Source organism: Hemitrygon akajei, chromosome 25, assembly GCF_048418815.1.
Source record: "Hemitrygon akajei chromosome 25, sHemAka1.3, whole genome shotgun sequence".
In the NCBI taxonomy this organism is placed as follows: domain Eukaryota; kingdom Metazoa; phylum Chordata; class Chondrichthyes; order Myliobatiformes; family Dasyatidae; genus Hemitrygon; species Hemitrygon akajei.
Window position 1 is genome coordinate 6031883 of NC_133148.1, and position 23616 is coordinate 6055498.

Genomic DNA, 23616 nt, shown 5'->3' on the forward strand with positions numbered 1-23616 from the left:
ATCATTTTGCATCTCCTCAAAGTTAGCTTTTCTCCAATCAAAAATCTCAACCCTGGGTCCAGTCCTATCCTTCTCCATAATTATATTGAAACTAATGGCATTGTGATCATTGGACCCGAAGTGCTCCCCAACACGTACCTTCATCACCTGACCTAGTTCATTCCCTAACATAAGATCCAACACTGCCTCTTCTGTAGTTGGTACCTCTATGTATTGCTGCAAAAAACTATCCTGCACACATTTTACAAACTCCAAACCATCCATCCCTTTTACAGTATGGGCTTCCCAGTCTATGTGTGGAAAATTAAAATCTCCCACAATCACAACCCTCTGCTTACTACAAATATCTGCTATCTCTTTACAAATTTGCTCCTCCAGTTCTCGCTACCCATTAGATGGTCTATAATACACCCCTATAAGTGTAACTACACCTTTCCCATTCCTCAATTCCATCCAAATAGCCTCCCTAGACGAGCCCTCTAATCTATCCTGCCAGAGCACTGCTGTACTATTTTCTCTGACAAGCAACGCAACACCTCCCCCTCTTGTCCCTCCGATTCTATCACACCTGAAGCAACGAAATCCAGTAATATTTAGTTGCCAATCACACCCCTCCTGCAACCATGTTTCACTAATAGCTACATCATATTTCCAGGTATCAATTCATGCTCTAAGCTCATCCACCTTTCTTACAGTGCTCCAGCATTAAAATAAATGCATTTAAGAAATTCTCCACCTCTTCCTCTCTGTTTATCTGTAACAGTATAAAGAACTTTACTGTCTTCTTTTTCTTCCTTCTCCCATACTTCTGTTCCTACACTCTGGTTCCCCTCCCCCCTCATATCTAGTTTAAATCCACTGGAGCCTCTCTAGCAAACCTACCCACAAGAATATTTGTCCCCCTCCTGTTTAGATATAAATCATCCCGCCGGAACAGGTCTCACCTTCCGTGAAAAACTGCCCAATTATCTATAAATCTGAAGCCCTCTCTCCTGCACCATGTCTTCAGCCACGTGTTGATCTGCACTATCTTACTATTTCTAAACCCACCTGCACGTGGCACTGGTAGCAATCCTGAGATTGCTATCCTGGAGGTCCTGTCCTTTAACTTGGCACCTAGCTCCCTAAACCCACCTTTCAGGACCTCCTCACTCTTCCTACCCACGTCATTGGTCCCTACATGGACCACGACATCTGGCTGCTCACCCTCCCTCTTGAGATGTGGGGTACCGGGTATCTGTTGGCGGTTGTGGCATTGTTGAGCCTTCTGTAGTCTCCGCAGGGCCTCCATCCTCCTGCGGAGTTGGGCGCCATGTGCAGCGGGGATACCCGTGGGCTGTCTGAGCAGCGTACGATTCCCATCTCTTCCATCTGATGGAACTCCTCCTTGGCGAGGTGGAGCTTGTCGGGTGGGAGCCTGCGAGCTCAGTCATGCAGCGGCGGTCCTTGAGTGGGGATGTGGTGCTGCTCGCCGTGCTTGGTGTCGGCTGTGGAGAAGCGCAGGGTGACTATGGAGGGGAATTCCACCAACACTGTGGCGAATTCGTTGCCCGAGAGGGTCACGGAATCCAGGTGGAGGGCCGGTAGCTAGGCTTCTCCGAGCTGGAAAGTCTGGAACGTCTCGGCATGGATCAAACGCTGGCCTTTTAGGTCGACCAGGAGGCAGTTGGCTCGTAGGAAATCTGCCCCTAGTAGTGGCTGTGACACCGCTGCCAACATGAAAGTCCAAGTGAAACGGCTGGACCCAAAATGCAGTGAGATAGTACGTCAAAATACTGGTGCTATTTGCAGCGGTGAGTTCAGAGCCTAGGACCGCTTTACAAGTGTCCATGTTCGAGGGGGGTAGTACGCTGACGTCGGCCCCGGTGTCTACCAGGAAGCGCCGCCGGGAGTGTTGGTCCCAGAGGTACAGGAGGCTGTCTCGGTGGCCAGCCGTCGTAGCCATCAGTGATGGCTGGCCCCAGTGTTTCCCGGAAAAGCACATGGTGGACGGCAGTGGCGTGCGCCTGAGCCCCATCTTTGGTGCTAGAAACACCATTGTTCCGAACTTTCGTCTTTTTCCCCCGTGGGTCTTGACGGCTTCAGTTGCGGGGCCTGGGCTTTGGGGCACGCGATCGTGGCTAGGCCAATGGAGGCTACTCCACGTTGCTTGCTCTGCCAAAGGACGTCTGCTTTAGCCGCGACCCTGCGTGGGTCATGTGATGCACCATCTACTACCACGTCGGTCATAAAAGCCCTGCGCCAGCTCTTCACTCTGTTCGGATATCCCTGCTATATCCACAGTGGTAGAGGGTCCTCCTTTATGAGTGACGAGTTGCGCCGGTTCCTGCTAGCTAGGGGCATTGCTACTAGTCGAACCACGAGTTATAATCCCCGGGGGAATGGCCAGGTGGAGAGGGAGAATGCCACAGTGTGGAAGGCCACACTTTTAGCCCTTAAGTCAAAAGGGTTGCCGGTCTCCCGATGGCAGGAGGTCCTCCCTGAGGCACTCCACTCTATCCGCTCCCTGTTGTGTACGTCCACTAATGCCACCCCTCACGAACGCTCATTTTCCCCAGGATGTAGTGTTGATTATTCTTCCAGTCAATAAAATTGATGCACCATCAATAACTCACGCTGAGACTTAGGAAGCGAGATATCGGCTTTTATTGACTGGAAGAATAAACAACACTACATCCTGGGGAAAATGAGGGAGAGCAGCAGCCCACAGTCGCCTTTATACAGGGGTCTGTGGGAGGAGCCACAGGAGCAGTCAGCAGGGTCTGTGGGAGGAGCCACAGGAGCAGTCAGACAGGTATATCTAGTTCACCACATCATGGAAATCCTCACTCGCGAGGAGGAGGCATTTGCTTGAGGAACAGCTGTTCAAATAAAAGGCACAGCTTATGGCCGTCCATGAGCGCCAGCATATCATTCATGAGCTTGGATGGCATGCGGTCGCCCAGGGGTAGGAACCGCGTGGCCCGTTAGTGGCAGGGGAGTCCAAAAGTACGGATCAGGAGCACCTTAAGCTTAGTGTACCTGTCCTCCATTGGTGGCTGGCATAGGAAGTCGATGATCCAGCCTGCCGTCTCCTGGTCGAGCATGCTGACCACGTAGTAGTACTGCGTGGTGTTGGCTGTAATGACTCTGATTTTGAACTGGGCCTCGGCCTGCTCGAACCAAAGGTGGGGCTGAGTGGCCCGGAAAGTCAGGAGCTTCAGAGAGACCGCGCTGTGCGAGTTGCTGGAACTCATGGCTGGTCGCTGAGTCGCCGGCTCCAGATGCTGTCTGGAACGTCAGGGTCACCAATGTAGTCGCGCGCAATGCGCTACTAAAGAAACACACGGAGGCAGAGAGAGCTGAACTCAGAATTCAAAATCGCGCACTTAAATCTCCCCTGCCATGGGTGTCAGACTGTCCCCAGAAGGTCCGCCCCGAGCGGGTAGTTCCAAATGCGCTACCGTGTGTCTGCCCGCGGCTCCCGATGGCGGTTTGAGTCCCGCGTGTGCGCGCCGCCACAGGGTATACAATACAGTATATTGTTGCACAGGGACGTTTCTGAATTGACAAGCTAGCCACCTGCATGTTTACAACGCAACAGTAGATAACTGTCATGTAACAGAGTGAAGGTAAACTTGGATAAAGAAAGAGAGGAAAATCTGTTTCTTTACCAGGATAAATTAGTCTTTAAAAGAATGCAATTTATTTAAAGGAATATTCCAACTTGTTGGTCAAAACTTGAAGATGGGCAATGCCATAGTGATATTTATGTTGTCCATATATAAATTGGTGTAACCATATAACAATTACAGCACGGAAACAGGCCATCTTGGCCCTTCTAGTCCATGCAGAACGCTTACTCTCACCTAGTCCCACCGACTTGCACTCAGCCAATAACCCTCCATTCCTTTCCTGTCCATATACCTACCCAATTTTACTTTAAATAACAGTACCGAACCTGCTTCTACCACTTCTACTGGAAGCTCATTCCACACAGCTACCACTCTGAGTAAAGAAATTCCCCCTCGTGTTACCCTTAAACTTTTGCCCCCTAACTCTCAACTCATGTCCTCTTGTTTGAATCTCCCCTACTCTCAATAGAAAAAGCCTATCCACGTCAACTCTATCTATCCCCCTCATAATTTTAAATGCCTCTATCAAGTCCCCCCTCAACCTTCTACGCTCCAAAGAATAAAGACCTAACTTGTTCAACCTTAGATAGATTAGATTAGATTATGAGGACACTCAGTCCTTGTTTATTGTCATTTAGAAATGTATGCATGCATTAAGAAATGATACAATGTTCCTCCAGAGTGAAATCACAAAAAAAGGACAAACCAAAGACTCACACTGAAAAAAGCACATAATTATAACATAGTTACAGCAGTGCAAAGCAATACCATAATTTGATAAAAGCAGACCATGGGCATGATTTTAAAAAAAGTCTCAAGTCCCGATTGACTCCAATAGTCCCCGATATCAGGCACCAGAAAGGGAGAAACTCTCCCTGCCATAAACTTCCAGGCACTGACAACTGATGCCTTGGAAGCACCCGACCACAGCAGATTCTGAGTCCGTCCAAAAACTTCGAACCTCCAACCAGCCCCTCCGATACAGCCTCCCGAGCGCCATCCTCTGCCGAGCGCCTTCGACCTCGTCCCGGCCGCCGAAACAAGCAAAGCCGAGGTCTCGGAGGCCTTCTCCTCCGGAGATTCCGTACTGCACGGTAGCAGTGGCAGTGAAACGGGCATTTCAGAAGTTTCTCCAGATGTTCCTCCACACTCTCACGTCCGTCTCCATCAAATCAGAATTGTGCACGGATCCCTACTTAACAGATAACAGATATCATTCTCCAGAGAGGCCGAGCGCGCTGCCTTTCTCTGTAACTTAGGTGCTGAAACCCAGGTAACATTGTAGTAAATGTAAATTTACTAAATGTACTAAATTTAAAAGTACATTAATTGCTTTAACTACAAGATCCCAGTGTGTCTTTCTGTGTTCATGATTTATTCACTAGGAGCTGGACTTCCAAAAAAAAAGCCTTTGGATGGATATCATAAATAAATGCTCCTCCCCTCCATCATCCTCAACATGAGTGCCCCCCAGGGCTGTGTTGTGGCCACACTGTATATTCTACACGTGAAAACATACGAGTAATTACATTGTCAAGTTTGCCGATGTCATAACCGTGGTGAGGCTCTTTACCAACAATGATAATATGGCCAAGAAAGGGGAGGTGGAAGAAGCTGAGGCCTGGTGTCTGGCAAATAGCCTCTTCCTCAACGTCCACAAGAGTAAGGAGACAATTATGTGGAAAGCTAAAAGTGCAACGTGGAAACTCACAGGGAAATTAAGGGCATAGCTCATATTTTATAATTCTGCTAGTGGAGTGTTGCCAATCATTGCATGACCAGCCATCATTTTCTGTACAAGAGATATTTTTTCCATGACAGTTGATTGGTAGCTAATTTGCAAATTAACAACGTGGATTTTGTCATGGCTGTCTTTTATTTTTCCTAAAAAAAAAATTCTGCATGTTATATTTTCTCTAGGCAATCTTTGGAAATACATTTCATGATCTTCTTCAATGTTGTAAGAAAATAAATTGCAATTGTGATGTTTACACAGCATGGAAGAAACAAATACAGATTGCATTTCAGAAATATGTCATTGGTGAAGGAGTGAAGGAGCGATGCATTTAAATTATTTGCCTTCTCCTTAGATGAGGTGGAGACCCTGTCACTGCATGGATCCTACCATGAGAAAATTGTCACTCTTGGTGATTCATTGTTGAATTTCAAAAGACTGAAGTCATTAGACTTGTCAAGAAATGCAATTGTCAGTCTGGAGGTAAGTGTCCTCTTCTCCTTGGTAAGTAATGTCTTCCAACTTTGCATCTGAACATGGGTTCTTCAGTCTTTATTATCTTAATTTAAATGATTTATGGAGTTCAGACAGAAAGATGGGTGAGGTGGGTGAAGTGCAGTTTTATATGGATTTGCAATCATTTCTGCTTAATAACATCATATTAATGACCAAAACATTCAGAAAATAATTTACGGAAGTTATTTTCAGTGAAATCTCTGAACCTTTGATGGGCTGTATCATGTTGATAGCTAACCAGCAGTTCCATAAGAGAACTGCACTTTGGCAAGTTGCAGGCTTCCAGGCATTGAGTCCAGGGATGATATGTACTGTGCTGAGAAGCCAGTCACTCTTTGTAGCATATGGATCAGTTTTACATGAGCCACACTGGTGTAGACACTGTTTCCATTTACCTAAATAAGGTTGTCAGTCATCATTAAGTGAGCAGGTGATAAATCTTTATTGATATTTCTTGCTGTGTTTTGTTGTGTTCTATATTTTCCAATTTGTGTTTGGAGAGAAACTCCTACAATCTAGCAGCATCATTTTTCTTTTAAGAAAGAGGGTTTAGGGTGTTATTTTGAGTTGAGATTAAAAATGGAAGTGTAGCTTCAAAGATCTAGACACTAGGTGAGAAATATTTGCATTAGGTATTTTTGCCTCAAGGGTATTAGCCTCTCTACTATCCAAGATGTTTTCAAAAGATGGTGTCTCTGAAAGACACTGTCCAATATTAATGACCTCCCATCAGCCAGGACATGCCCTCTTCTGATTATTACCATCAGGAAGGAGGTACAGAAGCCTAAATGCACACACTCAGCGATTCAAGAGCTGCTTCTGCCGCTGCCCGAGTTCTGAATGGATATTGAACCCATGAACGCTACCTCACTTTATTTATTTTCTTTTGCACCATTTTTAATTTACCTATTTAAGATAGTTATATACTAATTGTAATCGATTTATTTGTTTTTCTATATTTATCTCGTATTGCTTTCCACTGCTACTGCTACGTTAACAAATTTCACAACATTTGCCACTGATATTAAACCTGATTCTGATTCACTATTTCTCAGTACATGTGTCTTTCTCATGAAAGTTACTGTACTTGAAGGCACATTTTTCGTTGGATTTTCCCAAGCTGACATTGGTGGATGCAATGATCAGGTAGGTACCATGGAATAAATTGCAATCAGTGACTCCATTCATTTAAATGGAAATGAAAGGCTGTAAGAAGACCTTTCTGAGTGCACTTAAATACCCTAATATAATTTTAAGCATTTCCACTATTTTATTTCATTTTCTTTCATAATTTGAAACCTTTTATTAAGTGCAATTGTGAACAATATCCAGATCAGAAATGCTGATCAGGTCAACTAGTTCCCAAAGAGAACTTTGATAGGCCAATCAGATGGTTAGGGCTGCTCAGCGATAGAACATAAAAAATCATATGCACAATTAAGAAACATTAAAAAATAGTAGAAATACAGGAGTGATGATGATCATGATGAAGTCTACTGGAGAGAAATATTTATATACACATGCTATCCTCCATAATTCAGAGAGATTGAAGGATAAGGTTACAGGATGACAAAACATGACAGGAGCACTTGGAATTAAAAATTGATCCCTTCCGGGAGAAAACAGCTCCTGATCCTTCCGCACTGTTCTTCAGCAGTTTACGGACTAAGTCCAGCCGGAACATAACTCACAAGTGCTCTTGAAGGTCGGGTATTAACCCTACCTGCCAACAACCAAGCATTACAATCCTGGTCCCCTTCATGATAGCTTATGAAGATATTGAGAGTTTGAAATATATTAATCCCTCAATGGATGTTCATAGTGTTTTGAAATCTTTGCGATATCACAAATATTCATCTGTTGTCAAAATCCTGAAATATATGAAAATTGGATAATTTGGTTCAGTTTCTGTGCCTGATAGACAGCTGTTGTGCACATTTTGCTTTCTCAGACAGAACTTATTGTAACTTATTAAAGCTGATTGCATCCCCAGTTTCAGTCCATTGACGCTGACTGATTAGTAACATAATTTGTTATCACAGTTGGTTTTAAAATGTTTTTTGGGGAAAAGTTAGAATGTGCAGTATTAAATTCAAAAGTGTCAGTTGTTTCATAAATAACTATGTCTTTCCGTGTGTAGGGTTTGGAGTGTTTACAGGAACTGGAAAAATTAAGCCTGTATTTTAATAACACTCAGACATTGGAAGAAATTTCTAGCTTGCGCCATCTGATCCATTTAACTGAGCTAGATTTACGGCTAAATCCAGTTACAAGCACTGTGGAGAATTACAGACAGTATGTAATTCGCCTCTTACCAAATTTGCTGAATTTGGGTAAGCATGAGTTATTTAACATCAAATTGCCTGATAAAAGATGTGAATTTGTAACATATTGTGCATGTTCTTCAGTAATTACTGTTTGAAATTGTGCTGGCATTGTTTGGTGTGAAACCAGCATACCTGGGTTTAATTACATTAAAACTCCAATAATCTGAAGAGTGAAGAGACCTGATGATTTGACATCTGGCTCACCGGGTCACGTTTGCTGGAAATTTTTTATTACTGGAAGGAGAAATCAATATCTATGGTATCATATTGGAGGCTAACCAGACAGAAGTGTTAGTCCGCCACCCTGAGGGTGGCCTCATCTTCGCACAAGAGGAAGCCATGGAGTAACATGTTGGAATGGAACAGGAATCAGAATTAAAATGCTTTGCCACTGTGAAATACCACTTTCCATGACAAAGCAGCCCCCCAGTTTCCGATTGGACTCACCAATACAGAGGAGGCCACATTGGAAGTACCAGGCACTATAGATGACTCCAGTATATTCACTGGTTAAATATTGCCTCACCTGGAAGGACTGTTGGGGACCCTGAATGTAGGGGAAGGGGGTACGTGAACAGAGAGGTGTAGCACTTAGGAGATCAGTGGGGAGGGATGAATGAACAAGGAGATCACAGAGTACATGATCCTTGTGAAAAATCGTGGGTGGGAGGTTAGTAAAATACCTTTAGTGGAAGCATGCGTTTGGAGAGATGGTAGTTGTGGAGAGTGACGTGTTGGATCCGGAGGATCATCGGGTGGTGAGGCGGGGACAAGAGGAACTCTGTTCCTGTTAAGGTGGAGAAGGGTAGAATTGTCGAGTTTAAAGAGAATTGTGTGGAAAAACAAAAAATATCCAGTGAGCAAGAGGTCAGTGCACAGAAACGTCTTGTAAATGAGAGGTCTGACCAGGATTGCCCAATAGGTTCACGATGACAGAAATGCAACAGAAACTCAAGTAACAACACGTTACAATAGTGGTATGTAGAAGAGCATCTCTGAATGCACAATAAGTTGAAACTGGAACTGGATGTGCTACAGCAGCAAAAGGCCATAGACAGACATTCAGTTGTAACTGAGTGTAATTTATACAGATAGTGAAGAAAAGGACTGTGATTTATTTCACATGTCCTGTTTCACACACATCAATAGCAGTGCAAGAGATTGCCAATTGTTCAAATGCTGAGGTAGGATTAGGGTATTGCTGGACACTTCAAGCAGCCAATGGTTGTTGGGGAGTCGCTATTACCGAACCTTGGGATTTCAGGTTTCTGCATTTTCAGTGGCAAGAAGAGGGCATGATCTGCATGGTGATCACACTTTCTAACTGAAAAGATTCAGTTAGTCTGGCACCACCAAAGGGCCAAGTGTGGTGGACAACTGAAGTTTTACTGGAAGTGCTTTCTTTTTGAGTTTGTTAATATGGGAACAGTGGAGTAACCATGACTGTGACCTCTGGAAGAATCTATGGGTAGAGTCTGTAGCTACTGAGATTCCATCTGTCCAGAGAATACAGTATTTACCAATGTGCCAGGTCTTCATCCATGTATTGATGCAGCCATAATTGTTTGTATCCTTTTGGATATGCAGAATGCTTAAAACAACTGATGCACAGTCTGCACAATGTTTGTTTCTTTTTAGATTTATTTTCTAAATCTCCCTCCAAATGACATTTAAATGCATTGTCTGTTTTTATGTGGATATACAATAGATAAAGTTGCATTAGAGAATGGGGTGTGAATGGGTAAGAAGTCATTTAAAGCTATGGAAATCTATACAATATATTTGATCAGCTTAAGCAAATTCAGTTCTGCATTGTCTTTTTATAAATAGTTTCTTTATATTCCAAAAGAAGCATGCCTTTGTAAAATTACCCTGAGTGTGGCCTCATCTTGGCACAAGAGGAAGTCATGGAGCAAAACGTTGGAATGGGATATGAATCAGAATTAAAATGCTTTGCCACTGTGAAATACCACTCTCAGCAGATGGAGCACAGGTGCGTGACGAAGCTGTCCCCCGTTTCCGATGAGTCTCGCCAATATAGAGGAGGCTGCATCAGGAGTACTAGGCACAATAGAGGACTCCAGCATATTCACTGGTTAAATATTACCTCATCCGGAAAGACTGTTTGGGACCCTGAAGGAGGAGATGAGGAGTACGTGAACAGGGGAGGTGTAGAAATTTGGAGATCATTGGGGAGGGATGAATGAACAAGGAAATCGCGGAGTACGTGACCCCTGTGAAAAATTGGGAGGTGGAAAGTGGGTAAAATACTTCTCGTGGTAGCCCGCTTCTGGAGAGTCGTTAGTTGTGGAGTGTGACGTGTTGGATACGGAGGATCATAGTGTGGTATGTGAGGACAAGAGAAATTACATCACTATTAAGGTGAAGAGGGAGAGAGATGTTGAGAGAACAGAGAATTGTGTGGAAAAACAAAAGCTATCCAGTGAGCAAGAGGTCAGTGCGCAAAATCATCTCGTAAGTGAGATGGGACTGAGGAGGATTGCCCAACTAGTTCAACTTCACAGGAGTGCAACAGAAGATCAAGTATCAACACGTTACAATAGTGGTATGCAGAAGAGCATCTCTGAATGCACAAAAAATTGAACCTTGCAGTGGACGTGTTACAGTAGCAAATGACCGTAAACAGACATTCAGTGGTCACTGGGTGGTGACAGATAGTGAAGAAAATGATTGTGATTTATTTTACGTGTCCTGTTTCACACAATCAGACACACATCAATGGGTGTGCAAGAGAATGTCAATTGTTCAATTGCTGAGGTAGGATTAGGGTATTGCAGGACAGTTCAAGCAGCTAATGGTTGTAGGAAAGTAGCTATTCCTGAACCTTGTGATGTGGGATTTCTGCTTTCTGTATTTCCAGCAGCAAGAAGAGGGCATGATCTGCATGGTGGTCGCACTTGAGAAAAGGGCCGAGTGTGGTGGACAACTGGAGTTTTACTGGAAGTGCTTTCTTTTTGAGTTTGTTAATATGGGAACAGTGGAGTAACCCTCACTGTGACCTCTGGAAGAATCTATGGGTAGAGTCTGTAGCTACTGAGATTCCATCTGTCCAGAGAATACAGTATTTACCAATGTGCCAGGTCTTCATCCATGTATTGATGCAGCCATAATTGTTTGTATCCTTTTGGATATGCAGAATGCTTAAACCAACTGATGCACAGTCTGCACAATGTTTGTTTCTTTGGATTTATTTTCTAAATCTCCCTCCAAATGACAGTTAAGTGCATTGTCTGTTTTTTATGTGGATATGCAATAGATAAGGTTGCATTAGAGAATGGGGTGGGAATGGGTAAGAAGTCCTTTAAAGCTCTGGAAATCTGTTCGATATATTGTTCGATCAGCTTGAGCAATTTCAGTTCTGCATCGTCTTTTTCAAATCGGAGTCACCCTTAATATTGTTTCTTTATATTCCAAAAGAAGCATGCCTGTGTAAAATTATCTTGAGTCATTTTACTCTCATGTTTTATATGGCATCTGCTTGATATGCTGAATGAGGAGTGGGAGAAACTTTACTAAACTTTCTACAGTATATTTAAATTATTCTTCCACAGGTTAGCCTGTAAATCATATGTCGATAAGTGATCTCGTTCATTCTTTAAGGTCAAAGTTAAATAACTGCCCAACATCATGCTGAATTAACCTGTGCAGCTCTTGCACATTGCCAAATCATACACAGCTGATAATTTGCTGATGTACGAATTGTTAGTCTAGTAGGTCGATATGTTGTATCGCTAACAATTCCTCAGAATATTTTATTTGATACACTAATTGACAGTCAGTCCTTTCAAGTGCTGATGTGTTGCATTTATGTTAATTGCAATATCTCAATAATTGTTTGTCATCAACAGATCTCAGACCTGTCCATGCAACTGAGAGAAATGCTACCAAACTTGACTTCGTTTCACAGGAACAATATGAGACATCTGAAGTAGATAAAAGGGAGGAGAGGTCAGGAAATAGTTCTGTTTGTGTAATATACAATCATCAAAGATTGTAGCTTGATTTAGCTGGATAAGGTATTTTTATTAATGTTCTCTGTTTTTATTTAATATTTTAACCTTTATGAATCAGAGAAGTTGTATTTCAATCCACTGATAGTTGTTTGATAATAACATTGGTGAAGGATTAATTGTAGAGAAGTGTGAAGCAAGGAATCCTCCGCCAATGCCATCTAAACTGTGCTGTTGCGGAGTTTTCTATTTTTTATTTCATCCCTTGTATTTTGCTTTTGTATGAAAGTTTATTACATTTGATATTATAATGAAGCCTATTTATCTTCCTGTCTCACTATTAATTTCAGTCAGCAGATGAAGACGGTCTTCAGTTATGATACAGATCAGCAGAATTATGTGAATCAAGCACAAATGTACAAGTGGGGTGGAGCATCTTATAATCAAAGTGGTAAGTGATGAGATTCACATTTGGCCATCAAACCTGACTGCCTCAGATCTTGCTGGATAATGAATTCACTTTTTGTGAATTACTTGGGCGATATTTTTTTTTAGAAATATGGGCTGCTACTTACCGCTTCTTCCCAGCATAAATGCCAGCTGACAAATGCGGAAGTCTAAAGCAGGGTGACTAATTTCCACTGGAAACTGGGACAGGAACGTGCTTGAAATTCTGGACACTCATTTGGGAGATGTATGCCAGTGTTAGACAAGCACAGGGTATCATATGGAAGTTTTTATGGCTGCCAAGAAGAACGGAAAGCACAGTTTGAATTGTTCATTGTATTACTAATTTGATTTGAGGAAATCGATTTATTTATTTAAATCTGTTAATTTTGAGTCAACTGTATTCAGTAAAGATGCCTGGATAAAGTTGATAACATAAGATGGTGGCATGTTTGGAAAGCAGCAGCCTCTCGGGGCCAAACAACCAAAACTGATTTGATTTGATGCCCACCCACCATGGACGTTTTCTCTTCTACTTCCTCTGGTAGGACAGAAGGTGCAGAAACTGGATAGTATATAGTCACTAGGCTCAAGGATAGCTTCTATCCCATGTTTAATGGCCCCTAGTACAATATGACAGGCTCTCGACCTCACAATCTACTTAATTTTGGCCTTGTACCTTATTGCCACACTGCACTGTCTCTGTAGCTGTAATACTTTATTCTGTATTCCATTATTGTTTAATTCCTTCATTTATTTTCAATCTTCTGATGTGATGAAATTATCTGTCAGGATAGCTTGAAAAACAAATTTTTCTGGGTACAATTAATAAAGCAATAGTCTTCTGTGGACGGCTGGATGCAGAGATGCGAGCAATCCCATCTTGTTGAGGAGTCTAAAATCAGGGGTTAGAATCTCAGAATCAAGGATAGGGCATTTCAGACCAGATGAGAAGAGAATTCTTCACATGAAGAAGGACGAATTGTTGGAATTGTCTGTCTGAGTGAGTCTCACCTGGTGTCTCACGCCTTGGTTCATTCAAAATTGATAGATTTCTAGATATCAGGGAAATGGGAATAAAAGCAGGAAAATAGTTACTAGGTCGAAGAGGAGGCTTGAAGTACCAAATGACTGATTCCAGCTCCCATTTCTTAAAATTTCCATTCACAACTTTGACAGTCAAAGGTTTTCTAAGGTGTTTCTTAGGCAGACTTTTTGTTTTGTAGTCCTTGTGACTAGATGATGTTGGCGTGGTGCCTTGCAGGTCCTTGCTGAATACCATGTGGACTCTCAACACAGCAATTTATCCATATCGATGACAGATTGTAACTTAACAAAATTGCAGGCAACAAATCATATTTGTTAGATTCTGAGCTATTCACTGTAAATTGAATATAGCACTCAAATTATAATGTTGTGGCGACCCACTTTCTGCGCAGGTGAACCGGCTCACAAATAGCCAGATTTTGGTAATGGACCTCTGACGTCATTTCCGCCCGGAGAGGGCGGGTGCTAAGAATTAAATGCCAGCACCACGAAGTTTGAATAAACTAGTCTTGAAACAACGTGTCGTTATTTCAGCGCTGTGTGTAGCACATCGCTACATTGGTGACCCCGACGGTCCAAACGGGATTTGGACCAAAGATGACCGACTCTTCATCTGTTCACGCAGTTTCGCTAAAACTGCCGACTTTCTGGATGCTGTGACCACGCGTGTGATTTAGCCAAGCAGAAGCCCAGTTCCAGATTCGGCAGATATCTTCTGATTCCACGCGTTACACTCACGTGGTGAGCGCCCTTGACCAGCAGACGGCCGCCCAGGTTGTGGATTTCATACAGTTGTCCCCGGAAGAAGGCAAATATGAAGCATTCAAAGCACTGCTCATTGGGACCTTTGGCCTCTCATGGCGTGAGGGGGGTGCCCGCCTGCTTCACCTGGACGGTTTGGGAGACAGACTGCCGTCAGCATTGATGAACAAGATGCTGGCCCTGGCTGACGGACACAAGCCCTGCCTCATGTTCGAGCAAGCGATCCTAGAGCAATTGCCCGAGGACATACATCTGCTGCTGGCCGACGCAGATTTCAGCAACCCCCGGAAGGTGGCAGCCCGGGCAGACGTGCTGTGGCCACGCACCCAACAGCGGACCAGACCAGGCCCGGCAGGGGGGCGCACACAATACAGAGGCAGGAGTGAGGAGGCCAGTGAACAGTGGTGTTTCTACCACCAGCGGTGGGGCACAAAAGCCTGCCGTTGTCGCCTGCCCTGCAAGGGCCAGGGCCAGGGCCAGCTGCCACTAATGACTATGGCGGCTGGCCACCAGGACAGCTTCTTGTACGTCTGGGACAAACAGTCGTGACGCCACTTCTTGGTTGACACCGGAGCGGAAATCAGCGTCTTGCCCCCGACGGGGTACGACACCTGCAACAGGAAGCCAGGACCCACCCTGAGGGCCGCAAACGGCAGCACGATACGGACCTACGGTACCCGCACAGCGCCCAAAGAGGATCTGCATGCCTCGTCGGCCGAGTTGGTGTATGATGCACCCCTGGCCATCCCAGGAGAGTTCATACCAGCCCCAAGGGGGCAAGAGGAAGAACCCGCAGCAGTCCTGGACAGACTGCGCGAGAGGCTCGTCAACCTGAACCCCGTACCGACTTCACAGCACAGACGGACCCCGACCAATGTACCCAAAGGCCTGCAGAACTGTAAGTTTGTGTTTGTACGAAGGGGCGGACACTGGCAACGCTACAGCGGCTGTACGAGGGGCCGTTCAAGGTGATTAACAACAACGGGTCCACGTACGTACTGGACAAAAGAGGAGGTTTTCACGGTGGACCGACTCAAACCAGCTCGTGTGGACTTGGCGCAACCGGTCGAGGTTCAGACACAGCGGTGCAGAGGCAGACCTCCCAAACAGAGGCTGATCCAGACTGTGGACATTGGGGGGGGTGTATCGCTGGTTCTGGGGGGTGGTTGTGTGGCGACCCACATTCTGCGCAGGCGAACCGGCTCACAAATAGCCAGCGCGCGGGGGGAGACTTTGGTAATGCACCTCTGATGTCATTTCCGCCCGGAGAGGGCGGGCGCTAGGGATTAAATGCCAGCGCCGCGAAGTTCGAATAAACTAGTCTCGAAACGACTTACGAGTCGTTATTTCAGCACATCGCTACAATGTAATTATTATAATCTGTATGTTAAATAGGTTACATAAGTCTTGGTACATATTGGCACCAATGACATGCGTTGACAAGGTGAGGAGTTCATGAAGAGAGATTATGGGGATTGAGGTAGAAATCTAGAAAGAGGACCTCCAGGGTAGTAATCTCTGGATCGCTGCCTGTCCCATACGCCAGTGAGCAGAAGAATACAATGATTGAGCAGGTAAATGCGAGGCTGAGGAATTGCTGCTGGGGGCGAGGCTTCAGATTTTTGCATCATTGGGATCACTTCTGGCAAAATTTCGACATGTACAATAGGCACGGGTTACACCTGAACCCAAGAGGGACCAATATCCTGTGGGTAGGTTTGCTAGAATTGTTCGGGAGGGTTTAAATTAATTTGGCACAGGGATGGTAACTGGAATGGTAGTGCTGAGAAAGAGATAGTTGATTTACAAACAGAGGCAGTGTGTAGTGAGACTCCTTGCTAGATGGAGCTAACGACAAGGCAAAATTGCTGTTAACAGGATAAGATGCAATGTAAAAAGCAGCCAGAATTGGAAAGGGTGATGAATACAGGACTGAAGGTGTTATATTTGACTGCATGCTGTATGCAGAATAAGGTGGATGAACTTGTAGCATTGTTCCAGATTGGCATGTATGACATCACTGAGTTCTGGCTGAAAGAAGATTATAGCTGGAGCTTAACATATAACCATATAACAATTAAAGCATGGAAACAGGCCATCTCGGCCCTTCTAGACCGTGCCAAATGCTGACTCTCACCTAGTCCCACCGACCTGCACTCAGCCCATAACCCTCCATTCCTTTCCTGTCCATTAATCTATCCAATTTTTTTTTTAAATGACAATATCGAACCTGCCTCTACCACTTCTACTGGAAGCTCGTTCCCCACAGCTACCACTCTCTGAGTAAAGAAGTTTCCCCCATGTTACCCCTAAACTTCTGCCTCTTGTCCTCTTGTGGGAATCTCCCCTACTCTCAATGGAAAAAGCCTATCCACATCAACTCTATCTATCCCCCTCATAATTTTAAATACCTTTATCAAATCCCCCCTCGACCTTCTACGCTCCAAAGAATAAAGACCTAACTTGTTCAACCTTTCTCTGTAACTTAGGTGCTGAAACCCAGGTGACATTCTAGTAAATCTTCTCTGCACTCTCTCTATTTTGTTGACATCTTTCCTATAATTCGATGACCAGAACTGTACACAATAATCCAAATTCGGCCTTACCAATGCCTTGTACAATTTTAACATTACATCCCAACTCCTATACTCAATGCTCTGATTTATAAAGGCCAGCATACCAAAAGCATTCTTCACCACACTATCCACATGAAATTCCACCTTCAGGGAACTATGCACCATTATTTCTAGATCACTCTGTTCTACTGCATTCTTCAATGCCCTACCATTTACCATGTATGTCCTATTTTGATTAGTCCTACCAAAATGTAGCACCTCACACTTATCATCATTAAACTCCATCTGCCATCTTTCAACCCACTCTTCTAACTGGCCTAAGTATCTCCACAAGCTTTGAAAACCTACTTAATTATCCACAACACCACCTATCTTAGTATCATCTGCATACTTACTAATCCAATTTACCACCCCATCATCCAGATCATTAATGTATATGACAAACAACATTGGACCCAGTACAGATCCCTGAGACACACCACTAGTCACTGGCCTCCCACCTGACAAACGGTTATCCGCCACTACTCTCTGGCATCTCCAATCCAGCCACTGTTGAATCCATTTTACTACTTCAGTATTAATACCTAACGATTGAACCATCATAACTAACCTTCCATGCGGAACCTTGTCAAAGGCCTTACTGAAGTCCATATAGACAACATCCATTGATTTACCCTCATCAACTTTCCTAGTAACCTCTTCAAAAAATTCAATAAAATTTGTCAAACGTGATGTTCCACGCACAAATCCATGTTCACTGTTCCTAATCAGACCCTGTCTATCCAGATAATTACATATACCATCTCTAAGAATACTTTCCATTAATTTACCCAGCACTGATGTCAAACTTAATTGCTAATTGCTATTAATTAATTGCTAGGTTTCCTCTTAGAACCCTTTTTAAACAATGGAACCACATGAGCAATACTCCAATACTCTGGCACCATCCCCGTTTCTAATGACATTTGAAATATTTCTGTCAGAACCCCTGTTATTTCTACACTAACTTCCCTTAAGGTCATAGGGAATATCCTGTCAGGATCTGGAGACTTATCCACTTTTATATTCTTTAAACGTGCCAGTACTTCCTCTTCTTTAATCATCATTCCATAACTACCCTACTTGTTTTCCTTACCTTACACAATTCAATATCCTTCTCCTTAGTGAATACCGAAGAAAAGAAATTGTTCAAAATCTCCCCCATCTCTTTTGGCTCCATACATAGCTGTCAACTCTGATTCTCTAAGGGACCAATTTTATCCCTCACTATCTTTTTGCTATTAATATAACTGTAGAAAGCCTTTGGATATATTTTCACCTTACTTGCCAAAGCAACCTCATATCTTCTTTTAGCTTTTCTAATGTCTTTCTTAAGATCCTTTTTACATTCTGTATATTCCTCGAGCACCTGACTTACTCCATGCTGTTCATATTTATTGTAGATCTCTCTCTTTTTCCGAACCAAGTTTCCAATATTTCTTGAAAACTATGGCTCTCTCAAACTTTTAACCTTTCCATTCAACCTAATAGGAACATAAAAATTCTATACCTTCAAAATTTCACCTTTAAATGACCTCCATTTCTCTATGACATCCTTCCCATAAAACAAATTGTCCCAATCCACTCCTTCTAAATCCTTTTGCATCTCCTCAAAGTTAGCCTTTCTCCAATCAAAACTCTCAACCCTGGGTCCTAACCTGTCCTTCTCCATAATTGTATTGAAACTAATGGCATTGTGGTCACTGGATCCAAAGTGCTCCTCTACACATGCCCATGTCACCTGATCTATCTCATTCCCTAACAGGAGACCCAACACTGCCCCTTCTGTAGTTGGTACCTCTATATATTGCTGCCAAAAACTATCCTGCACACATTTTACAAACTCCAAACCATCCATCCCTTTTGCAGTATGGGCTTCCCAGTCTATGTGTGGAAAATTAAAATCTCCCACATTCACAATCTTGTGCTTACTACAAATATCTGCTATCTCCTTACAAATTTGATCCTCCAATTCTTGCTCTCCATTAGGTGGTCTATAATACACCCCTGTAAGTGTTAATACACCTTTCCCATTCCTCAATTCCACCCAAATTGCCTCCCTAGACAAACCCTCTAATCTATCCTGCCAAAGCACTGCTGTAATGTTTTCTCTGACAAGCAATGCAACACCTCAACCTCTTGCCCCTCCGATTCTATCACACCTGAAGCAATGAAATCCAGGAATATTTAGTTGCCATTCATACCTCTCCTGCAACCATGTTTCACTAATAGCTACAACATCATATTTCCAGGTATCAATCCATGCTCTAAGCTCATCCACCTTTCTTACAATGCTCGTAGTATTAAAATAAATGCATTTAAGAAATTCTCCACCTCTTCCTCTCCGTTTACCTCTAACGGTGCAAACAACATTACTATCTTCTTTTTCTTCTGTCTCCCCTACATCTTCTGTCTGGGTGCTCCCCTTCTCTATCACCTACCTATCTTCCCTCACACACTGTCTACAAGCTTTCTCTATTTGTGAACTAACTTCCTCTCTCCTAGACTCTTCAATTTGATTCCCACCAACCCCCCCCCCCCCACCCAACCATTCTAGTTTAAAGTCTCCCTAGTAGCCTTAGCAAATCTCCCCACCAAGGTATTGGTCCCCCTAGGATTCAAGTGCAACCTGTCCTTTTTGTACAGGTCACACCTGCCTCAAAAGAGGTCCCAATGATCCAGAAACTTGAATCCCTGCCCTTTGCTCCAATCCCTCAGCCATGCATTTATCCTCCACCTCATTCCATTCTTACTCTCACTGTCACGTGACATAGGCAGTAATTCCAAGATTACTACCTTTGCGGTCCTTCTTCTCAACTCCCTTCCTAATATACCACACCCTCTGGCTCCTCACCCTCCCACTTCAGGATATCTTGGACGCGATCAGAAACATCCTGGACCCTGGCACCCAGGAGGCAAACTACCATCCGGGTCTGCTGACTGCATCCACAGAATCGCCTATCTGACCCCCTAACTGTCGAGTCCCCTATTACTACTGCCTTCCTCTTCATTTCCCGCTCCTGAGCTACAGGGCCGGACTCTGTGCCGGAGGCATGGCCACTGTTGCTTCCCCCAGGTAGGCTGTTCCCCCCAACAGTATTCAAATTATTAAGGGATACAGCCACTGGGGTACTCTCTAGTACCTGACTCTTCCCCTTCCCTCTCTTAACCATGATCCACTTGTCTGCCTCCCGTGGCCCTGGTGTGACCAATTGCCTGTAACTCCTCTCTATCAACTCCTCACTCTCCCTGACCAGATTAAGGTCATCAAGTTGCAACTCCAGTTCCCTAACACAGTCCCTTAAGAGCTGCAGCTCGGCACACCTGGCACAGATATGGACGTCCGGGAGGCTAGGAGACTCCAGGACCTCCCACATCCGACACTGAAAACAACAAGCTGCCCTCACACTCGTAATTCCCCCTTTCCTCACGTAACAGGAAAAACTGAAAACTAAACCTACCTTGCCTCACCCATTTCCGCCTAAGCCTGTTGAGCCAAAGTCCTTAAGCCTTTACTCTGCTCCCAGCTTTGTGTTTCTTTTAAATCTTCCGTGCTTCGCTGCCCGATGTCACACGCCTGCGCAGTCCTGCCGCTCTTAACCTGGATGAGAAGAAAAAATCAAAATGCAGCACTCCCGTTCTGATTCTCAGACTTCCTTCTACTCAAGGATACACATTGTATTTGACAAGGTCCCTCATGAGAAACTCATCCTGAAAGTCATGAGGCATGGGATAAGTGGATCCTTGGCTGTTTGGATAAAAAATTGGCTTAAAGGAAGAAAGCAGAGGGTAGTTGTGGAAGGAAAGTATTCTGCCTGGAAGTCAGTGACTAGTGGAGTGCCGCAGGGATCTGTTCTGTGACCCCTGCAATTTGTGATTTTTATAAATGACCTGGACGTAGAGGCGGAAGGATGGGTGAGTAAGTTTGCTAAGGTGAGTGGGAGGACAGATGATTGGGAAGTTTTTAAGGAAGAACAGAACTTAACTAAAAAGACAATACGGGGAGAAAAAATGAGGTACAAACGCAAGCTAGCCAGGAATATAAAGGAAGATAGCAACAGCTTTTTTAGGTATGTGAGGAGAAAGAAGATAGTTAAGAACAACGTTGGGCCCTTGAAGAATGAATTGGGTGAAATTGTTATGGGAAACCGAGAAATGGCAGAAGAATTTAATGAGTACTTTAGATCTGTTTTCACTAAGGAAGACACAAGCAATCTCCCAGACGTATGGATGGGCCAAGGACATAGGGTAACAGAGGAAATGAAACAGATTGACATTCGGAAGGAAACGGTGATGAGAAGACTGATGGGACTGAAGGCTGACAAATCCCCAGGTCCAGATGGTCTGCACCCTAGGGTACTAAAGGAGGTGGCCCTGGAAATTGCGGATGCATTGGTAATCATTTTCCAATGTTCCTTAGATTCAGGATCAGTTCCTGAGGATTGGAGAATGGCTAATGTTATCCCACTTTTTAAGAAAGGAGGGAGGGAGAAAACAGAGAACTATCGACCTGTCAGCCTGACATCGGTGGTGGGAAAGATTCTAGAGTCCATTATTAAGGATGAAATAGTGGCATATCTGGATAGCAGTGATAGGATTGGGCCGAGCCAGCATGGATTTACCAAGGGTAAATCATGCTTGACTAATCTATTGGAGTTTTTCGAGGATGTAACCAGGAAGTTAGACGGGGGAGATCCAGTGGATGTAGTGTACCTCGATTTTCAGAAGGCATTTGATAAGGTCCCACATAGAAGATTGGTGGGTAAAATCAAAGCACAGGGCATCGGGGGGGGGGAAGGCATTGACATGGATAGAAAACTTGTTGGCAGATAGAAAGCAAAGGGTAGCGGTGAATGGGTGTTTCTCGGAATGGCAGGTGGTGACTAGTGGGGTGCCACAGGGCTCGGTATTGGGACCACAGCTGTTTACCATTTACGTTAACGATTTGGATGAAGGCATAGAAAATAACATCAGCAAATTTGCTGATGATACTAAGCTGGGTGGCAGTGTGACATGTGATGAGGATGTTAGGAGAATTCAGGGTGACTTGGATAGGCTGAGTGAGTGGGCAGATACTTGGCAGATGGCGTTTAATGTGAATAAGTGTGAGGTTATCCACTTTGGGAGTAAGAACAGGAAGGCAGATTATTATCTGAACGGTGTAGAGTTGGGTAAGGGAGAAATACAAAGAGATCTCGGAGTCCTTGTTCATCAGTCACTGAAGGTGAATGAGCAAGTGCAGCAGGCAGTAAAGAAGGCTAATAGAATGTTGGCCTTTATTACAAAGGGAATTGAGTACAAGAGCAAGGAAATCCTCTTGCATTTGTACAGAGCCCTGGTGAGACCATACCTGGAGTATTGTGTACAGTTTTGGTCTCCAGGGTTAAGGAAGGACTTCCTGGCTGTAGAGGAAGTGCAGCGTAGATTCATGAGGTTAATTCCTGGTATGTCTGGACTGTCTTACGCAGAGAGGTTAGAGAGACTGGGCTTGTACACGCTGGAATTAAGGAGATTGAGAGGGGATCTGATTGAAACATATGAGATTATTAAGGGATTGGACAAGATAGAGGCAGGAAATATGTTCCAGATGCTGGGAGAGTCCAGTACCAGAGGGCATGGTTTGAGAATAAGGGGTAGGTCATTTAGGACAGAGTTAAGGAAAACCTTCTTCTCCCAGAGAGTTGTGGGGGTCTGGAATGCACTGCCTCGGAAGGTAGTGGAAGCCAATTCTCTGGATGCTTTCAAGAAGGAGCTAGATAGGTATCTTATGGATAGGGGAATCAAGAGATATGGGGACAAGGCAGGAACCGGGTATTGATAGTAATTGATCAGCCATGATCTCAAAATGGCGGTGCAGGCTCGAAGGGCCGAATGGTCTACTTCTGCACCTATTGTCTATGACACGAAGATTGGAGGAGTTGTGGATGGAGCTGCAGGTTGTCGAAGGTTACAAGAGGATATAGACAGGCTGCAGCCTGATTTGGGCAGAAAAATGGCAGATGGAGTTCAATCCGGATAAGTGTGAGTTGATGCATTTTGGAAGGACAAACCAGAAGACTGAGTGCAGGATTAATGGTCAGTTACTTAAGAGTGTGGATGAACAAAGGGACCTTGGGTTTCAAATCCATACATCCCTCAAGGTCGCTGCGCAGGTTGATGGGGTAGTTAAGAAGGCCTATGGGATGCTAGGCTTCATTGGCAGGGGGATTGAGTTCAAGAGTAGAGAGGTCATGTTGCAACTCTACAAATCTCTGGTGAGACTGCACTTAGAGTATTGTGTTCAATTCTGGTTACTTCATTACAGGAAGGGTGTGGAAGCTATGGAGAGGGTGCAGAGGAGATTTACCGGGATGTTGCCTGGATTGGAGAACAAGTCATATGAAGCAAGGTTAGCAGAGCTGGGACTTTTTTCTTTGGATCATAGAATGAGAGGGGACTTGATAGAGGTCTACAAGATTATGAGAGGCATAGATAGGGTGGAGAGTCAGTACCTGTTTCCCAGGGCACCAATAGCAAACACCAGAGGGCATATGTTCAAAATTAAGGGTGGTAAGTTTAGGGGAGACATCAGGGGTAAGTTTT

At 44.1% G+C, this 23616-nt stretch overlaps 1 protein-coding gene across 1 annotated transcript in view; it reads left to right on the forward strand.

Annotated features, from left to right (window-relative positions):
• The window catches only part of LOC140716339 (centrosomal protein of 72 kDa-like), a 44451-nt gene that overhangs the window by 7185 nt on the left and 13650 nt on the right, over positions 1 to 23616 (forward strand). Inside the window, exons 2-5 of the mRNA XM_073028976.1 lie at positions 5705 to 5832; positions 8006 to 8198; positions 12062 to 12161; positions 12514 to 12614. Coding sequence (XP_072885077.1) covers positions 5705 to 5832; positions 8006 to 8198; positions 12062 to 12161; positions 12514 to 12614 — 522 coding nt within the window. The remainder of the gene's footprint in view (positions 1 to 5704; positions 5833 to 8005; positions 8199 to 12061; positions 12162 to 12513; positions 12615 to 23616) is intronic.